This window comes from Cnephaeus nilssonii (genome assembly GCF_951640355.1).
Source record: "Cnephaeus nilssonii genome assembly, chromosome: 1".
NCBI classification, from domain to species: Eukaryota; Metazoa; Chordata; class Mammalia; order Chiroptera; family Vespertilionidae; genus Cnephaeus; species Cnephaeus nilssonii.
In genome coordinates, this window is record NC_137072.1 from 114,683,661 (window position 1) to 114,691,149 (window position 7,489).

General features: G+C 60.3%; 1 protein-coding gene across 1 annotated transcript; it reads left to right on the forward strand.

Annotated features, from left to right (window-relative positions):
• Positions 1 to 2,119: 2,119 nt before the first annotated feature.
• Positions 2,120 to 6,264, forward strand: MSX1 (msh homeobox 1). The gene is made up of 2 exons (XM_079797834.1): positions 2,120 to 2,808; positions 5,037 to 6,264. Exons 1-2 carry the CDS (start codon positions 2,340 to 2,342, stop codon positions 5,477 to 5,479), a joined length of 912 nt encoding a protein of 303 aa, XP_079653960.1. The 5' UTR covers positions 2,120 to 2,339; the 3' UTR covers positions 5,480 to 6,264.
• The last annotated feature ends 1,225 nt before the right edge of the window (positions 6,265 to 7,489 follow it).

The window sequence follows — 7,489 nt, forward strand, 5'->3', positions numbered from 1 at the left end:
CTCGTGACTCCAAGAGCCCCCTTGAGTGGCTTTGGCCTGTGTGCGTTTTTCTAAGGGAGAAAGCTCTTCACTAGATCGGATCATCAACGCGATTCGGGAGCCAAACCTTTTGAGATGGGAGGTGAGGGCCAAACCCAGCAAGCTCGCTTTTTCTTCTTGACCTAAAAAGTCCGGAAGCCTCAGTTTCCTCTCCCCTTTTCACCTGAGGGCAGCGTGTGGAGGGGGTGGGCCTAGAGGCAATGTAATGGGAATGCTGGGCCGCTAGCAAGGTGCTGGGCCTGCAGCCTTGCTGGGCGTCGGTTCGCTCAGCCATGGAGTGGCGTGGTGCCGCCTCCTGTCCCGGTACCCTCAGGCATGCCTCTGTTTCCCTGCCCGGGGGAAGGGCTCTCCATCAACGTTTCTTCCGAAACTGGCCGCTGTGGTGCCCCCGCGCCTCCAGCTGGGCCCGCGGGGAGCTGGAGGCTGCAAGCCCAGCCTCGGGCGGGTAAGAAATCTGGAGAGGCCGCGTAAATGTCACAGATGCGAGTATTCCCGAGCCCGCCCCACGGCCCTGACTTATCTCGGAGCCCGTGAACAGATGCGAGGCTGCTGACGGCCCTGGCGCCCGCAGCGCAGCCCCTCCCGCCAGACCCCGGACGCCGTCCGGGCCATAAAGTTCCCGCTCTAAGTAATTCATTTTCCTTAATCTGGACGGCCCTAATCTACAGCTTTTATTGCGCCCAGTTAAAAGTCGAGGGAATTCGCCGTCCCTCCGCGCTGGGATAATTACCCCTAAATGGCCGCGGCAGCCCCTGTGTTTCCTGGAGATTAGAACCCCGCAGTCATCAATGGCCGGGCCCGGAGAGCCGCCAATCACGGCCGCTCGCTCTCCGGGAGCCGCGGGCCTGGGCTCCGGGATAAGAGGCCATAAAAACGGTGGCGCAGAAAACGGCTGAGCCCTGACCGGAGTTTGCCTAGATCTGACGTCTCCCCAGGCCCCCCAACTCATTTTCCTCTATTTTCTAACAGCAAGAATAAAATCACGTTTCCTCCGAAGCTGGCAACGTAAAACGCTCTGGAGCCCAGCCCCACGGATCCACGCCAGGAGCTGAGACCCCCTCCCTGAAATGCGCCCACCCCCTCCACGACCGTCGCCCGCCAGAGATAGGGGCTGTTATTGTTTCTACGGATGCTCTGTTTGAGGTCACGTTAAGGCCAGATCAGGGTTTTGTTGACGTTCCTGTTGCTTTTATTCCAGCAAGTTCTATAGCAAAAGGACCCGGCTGCTCCTTTCCCCCAGCCGGTGGCCAGCAGAGAGGGGTTTGCAATCCTCCCGGGGGGAGTTCGAGGCGGGAAAAGTACGCATCATATATGGAAGTGGATGATTGATTCCGGATAATATTGTGTCTAGTTATTCGTAACAGCCACAGCACCGGGAGCCTGGCTTCTGGAGGCAAACCTCAGCCCAGCGCTCAGAAGGAGACAAAGGCCCACTTTCACGCGGAGGTAACGTTTGGAAGATTGAAGCAGAGAAAGAAAAATAAAGGTGTTTTGAAAAGCGAGTCAGATCCCGTCTTTCTGCTAGAATAAATAACCGCAATTTGTAAAGCTATAAAAGGAATATGTAACAAATGACCTCGACCCAAAGGATCCTGGTAGGGAAGGGGGGAGACGGATAGGGGAGGGGACAGAGCAACAGACACAGTAACTGACAGAAGAGAAAGGTAAGAGAAGCGGGGAAGAGAGAAAATGAAAGGGGATGAGAAAAAGGGGAGGCGTGGGTGAGAGTGGCGATAAGGGAAGGGGAGGAGGGTGGAGGGCAGAAGAGAAGGAACGAGGACCAGGGAAGGTCCCCCAGACACCCAGAAAACAGAGAGACCCAAGGGGACCCAGAGAGAGGGAGCAGCCGCCCGGGCTAGCGCGGAGGAAAGTTTCTCCCGCACCCCTCCCCTCCCTGCCCTCCGGGGCCCCGCCCTGCCCCGCGCGCCCCGAGGCCCAGAGCGCCCGGGGGCAAGTCCGCAGGAGCTTAGCCCAATGGGTCGCGTCGGGCCCGCCCCCTCGCGCGCTGATTGGCCGCCGCCGCGCTGGCCTCGCCTTATTAACAAGTTCCCTGGGAATCGGCGGCCCGACCCGGAGCCGGCGAGTGCGCCCGGGAACTCCGCCTGCGCAGCGGCCCCGCCGAGAGCCAGGCCCCGAGCGCGCGAGCTGGCCTTCTGGGGAGGGGCGGGAGGCGCGCGCGGGAGGGCCCGCCCGGCCAGGGCCCCGGGCGCGCTCCGAGGCCAGCCGCGCTCCCAGCCCGCCCGAAGCCCATGCCCGGCGGCTGACCTGCGCCGCGGCTGGAGGGGGGGGGCCCGCTCTGCATGGCCCCGGCTGCTGACATGACTTCTTTGCCACTCGGTGTGAAAGTGGAGGACTCTGCCTTCGGCAAGCCAGCGGGGGGCGGCGGGGGCCAGACCCCCAGCAGCACCGCAGCCTCGGCGGCCGCCATGGGCACCGACGAGGAGGGGGCCAAGCCCAAAGTGTCCCCTTCTCTCCTGCCCTTCAGCGTGGAGGCGCTGATGGCCGACCACAGGAAGCCCGGGGCCAAGGAGAGCGCGCTGGTGGCCTCCGAGGGCGCACAGGCAGCGGGCGGCTCCGCGCAGCCCCTGGGCGCCCGGCCCGGGTCGTTGGGCGCCCCGGACGCTCCGTCCTCGCCGCGGCCGCTCGGCCATTTCTCGGTGGGAGGACTCCTCAAGCTCCCAGAAGATGCGCTGGTCAAAGCCGAGAGCCCCGAGAAGTCCGAGAGGACCCCGTGGATGCAGAACCCCCGCTTCTCCCCGCCCCCAGCCAGTGAGTAGCCTGGAGCAGTCAGCGGGGGAGGGAGGGGGGCGGGCGGGGATGCGGGGCCCGAGGGCGCCAGGCCGCGCGCCGGCGCCTGCGTGTCTCCGGTGCCGGCGTACCTGCTGCGGGTACCTGGAGCCGGCGCTGTGTGTGCGATGGCGGGGAGGTCGGGGTTTGCGCATCCCCCCTTCCACCCAGGAAGATGGTTCGAGACCTGGCTGAGGCCCACTTTCGCGGGCTCCTGGCCTTGGCTAGGCGACCGTGCGGGTAGGACTTGACTTGCAGGGCACGGGTGTCCCAGCACTCTGTCCTTCTGCCCCCACCCAACCACCCCGGGAGTCCCTGCTCCCCCTTCCGATCCTTAGCCCTGCCACCTCGGCTTTACCCCAGCGGGTGGGTCCCAGCGGCGCCGACATCTTCCCTGCACGCGGAGTTTCACTTTCTCAAAGGAGAAGCCGAGTGTCTCCCCGCCACCCCCAAGAAAGTATCTCTTCGCTGGAAGGTTCTGGAGCTCTTGCAGAATCCCCCTCCCCCCCACCTCCAAGTTTCAGGCGGATTCTTGGTACTTTGGGGGGGGGGGTTAGGGGAGGGGGATGCTCAGGTCCAGTGGAGGGGGCGGGGCACCCAGTCAATTAGTGGGAGGCGCCCCCTCTGATCGGGTTGGAAGCGCCCAAAGGTTCCGCCAGGGCCCCTGGCGCGGACTCCGCTCCCAAAGGCGCGTCCAGGGCTGTGCCCGGGCCTGGTGGCCCCCGGCTGCTCTGCCCAGCGAACCGGCTCGAAGATATTTCAGGAGCACGGGAAATTCCCAAGTTTTCCGCGTTTCCTCCGATTATTTTGCGCGGCATAATAGCAACCCGAATTCAATGGCGTGATGCTGAGGAATGATTTTTATCTGGGGATTAAACGTCTTTGAAAGGCCAGCCCCTCCCCGGGCCTAATGGCCTGAGAAGGTGGCCCCGCACTGCGCTGTCGCTGGCAGAAGGAATGTCCGCCCCTCGGGTGGCCTGGCGGAAATGGACTCCGGGGCCCACCGCTTCCCCGACTCTCCTCGGTGTCTTTGATTGGGAAAGAAGGAGGGACTGTTAACCCGAATTTTCGTTTGACTCACATCCTGGTGGTCTGAGGACCCAAAGATCATTTGTTTTTATTTGCGTAAGGCATGAAAAAAATGCATCATTAGGCAAAACCCGCATGGTGAAACATTCTAGATTTGAATTCATTTCCCCCCAGAGAGAAGCGGGCTGCTGGGGCTGCGGAGGCAACGTGTCCTTTCCGGGACTTGGGAATTTGGCCAGGGCCTCTGCCTGGACCCCACAGTTGGCAGAATCCCTGTGGTCCTAGGCGAAATGTGTTCCCCGTTTTATCCGGGCACAGCTGCCTGGTGTGGCAGGGGTTGGCCTGACCAGTGGGCCCGTGCTTGAAGTCCGTGTTGAAGGCATAAGGAAAAGGCTGCTCTGGATGTCGGTGGACGGAGCCGCAGGTCCAGGAGGAGCCAGAGGCAGTTGCACACCACCTCTCCCGACTGGACCTCACATTTGAGGGTGCCCAGAGGGCCAAGGGCACGTGGGGCGGGAGAGGCCCAGGAGACAGCTGAGCTAATCATAGGATCGATCCACCTGAAGAAGCCCCCTTCGAATGCAGTCCCTTTCCCAGCCCCCTCCACACCGCGGGACTTGGCCTGGGTGTGACTTCGGGACAGCGGGCCTCGCTCCACCTGCAGTGTCTCGGGCTGCGCTCAGAGCCCTGTAGGAGCTCACTGCTCCACGGGGAAAGACTGGAATTTGGAGATCTGGATTCTGCCACAGTGGCCTAGCCGGGCGCTCAGTGGACACAGATCAGTGTTCGGTCAGCACACCCAATGTGGTCTTGGACCTGGTGCAGGGCCTCCGTCTGGGTGTTTCATCAGCCCTGTTAACATCCCCAATGTGCCCAGCAGTGGGAGAAGGTCCGGCCGGGACAGGCCCGCTTCGGCCCGCATTGGGGCCCTTCACCTCTTCCCAGTTATGCTCGGGCCTTGAGCAAGGGTATGTTTCATCCGAACTCTTAGTTTCCTCATTGGCAAAAAGCAGACAAGAACGTCTGGCTCTTCTGGGCGGTGGTGAGAACTGGAGAACATGCTTTCCGAGGGCCACATGAATAGACGGCATTGTCACCCATCATCACCTAGTTTTTAGGGGGCCGGTGACGCTCCCGCGCGCTCTCTTAACCCCCTCCCTCTTTCTCTCTCGGCCTCCTAGGGCGCCTGAGCCCCCCAGCATGTACCCTGCGCAAGCACAAGACCAACCGCAAGCCGCGGACGCCCTTCACCACCGCGCAGCTGCTGGCGCTGGAGCGCAAGTTCCGCCAGAAGCAGTACCTGTCCATCGCCGAGCGCGCCGAGTTCTCCAGCTCGCTCAGCCTCACCGAGACGCAGGTGAAGATCTGGTTCCAGAACCGCCGCGCCAAGGCCAAGAGACTGCAGGAGGCCGAGCTGGAGAAGCTGAAGATGGCCGCGAAGCCCATGCTGCCCCCGGCTGCCTTCGGCCTCTCCTTCCCGCTGGGCGGCCCCGCGGCCGTGGCCGCCGCAGCCGGCGCCTCGCTCTACGGCGCCTCGGGCCCCTTCCAGCGCGCCGCGCTGCCCGTGGCGCCCGTGGGACTGTACACGGCCCATGTCGGCTACAGCATGTACCACCTGACATAGAGCGTCCCGGGGTCGCCCACCCGTGGCACCCGCTGACTGCTCCGGCCCTGGCCTTCTGCAAGCAGCAGGGGCCTCCCCCAGCCAGCTCCCCTGTCCGGCACCGCCTGGCTCCCCCCTTTAGCTCCACTCTGCTCTGGCGTCTCCTAGGCCGCTCCCCGATTCCACTCTCTGAAGTCTGACCCTCTTCCTAAAAACATGACTGGAAGGGTCCCTTCTGTTGTTCTAGAATCTAGACCCACCCCCTCGTGTGACAGATGGGGACACTGAGGCCGGAGATGTTAAGACATTGACCCGCCGGGTCCCCAGCAGAGTTAGTGGTTGGGTCGGGACCAGAGGCCACTTCTCCAGCACCCCTGCCTCCTGTCCTGACACAAGGCGGGGGTGGGGGGGAGCACAGAGAAATTCACGTTGGAAGATGTTGGAACGCAGGACCCTGGGAGAGAAGAGCATGCTGGGAGATATGGATCCCGGTCCTTCCGTGGGAACACTTACGACTTCAGTGACTTCAGCGGCAAAGCATTTGCTTTGGGTTGGGGGGGCGGGGTACACAGATGCGTTACGAAGGTAGGTTGAAGGGACCTCTCTCACCAGTACCAGAAAAAAAAATTGTAAAATAAAATTTAAAAATCCTCTTTCTATTTAACAGTACATTTGTGTGGCTCTCGAGAATCCCTTTGGAAGGGATTGGGTGTAATATACTGTATATTTGAAATTTTATTATCATTTATATTATAGCTATATTTGTTAAATAAATTAATTTTAAGCTACAAGAATGGATCTCGGTACTGATTGAGTCTTTGAGTTGTACTTCTTGCCACCTCTTCTCACCTGCGGTTGCTTTTCCGTGTGATGGTGGTTTCATACCGGCAACTTGCGGAGGTGCCCACGGGATCTTCGGGGACAGGAGGGGGTGTCTTTCTGCACATGGGAAGACAGATCCGCATTAGCAAAGTCAAGTGGAGAATTGAAGCAATTACCTGGGATAATTAGGCTCAATTTTCCAATTCACTTTAAGCTGAAATCGACACTTGTTCAGGCGACCCAGAACCGACTCTTTCTTTTTTTCTCCCCCTTTTAACCTGTCTCCGAAAACAAAGCGAGTCACCCAAATGGTCTGATGCCTGCAGACAGCTAATCCAGACAATTCCCACCCCACGGCCCTGCTGTTCCCACCGGAGGCCAGGTGGGGTGCAGGGATTGCTTTGCCGCTTTAAGTCGCCGCGGCAGGGTTTGTGGAACTAATTTTGAGCTGCCAGAATGTGAGCGCCTTCACACCCCCAATTAAGACCGGGACCGACCCCTAGGGGGAAAAACACACCAAAAAAAAAACCACTGAACGCCCAGGGCGACTGCTCCCCGCCTTTGCGTGTCCTCTGCATGAGCCCCTACCTCCAAACTCACAAAGGTGGTTTTTCTTTTAACCTGTATATTTGAAATTTCATTATCATTTATATTATAGCTATATTTGTTAAATAAACTAATTTTAAGCTACAAGAATGGATCTTGTATAGAAGGTTAACTTCAAGCTTCCAGGAGAATACACTGGAGCGAGCCCCAAGTGTAGCCTTCTGGGGGGAGGGGAGGGAGGTCCTGCAAGGATGTTGCCCTCTTAAGTCAACAAAGCCTACTACGTTCCAGGCACCGCTCTGTTCTCTTTCGAGTTGGGGGACCCCCAGACTTAATTCTCACTAGACTTGCACATACCTCTTCCTGCCACCTCGCCTCCAAACCGCGCGCAGGACAGCCGGGCAGCCATGGCACCAGGCGGGCCCTTAGGAAGCCGGGAAGCCGGCAGATGAATGGTTGTTCAAGCCGCAGTACCTGGCGTTGGGCTCGGGGAGGGTGGACGTCTCCGCGGAGACAAACCGGTGCGCAGAGTGGAAACCCCGTCTGGGGCGCGCTGGGGACGCCCAGCCCCGGGGACCGAAGGCAGGTCCGCCTAGGAACTCCCCGAGAGCGCGGGGTTTCCCGCACGCACCCTGAGCGGGCGGGCGCTGGTTCCAAGGTACC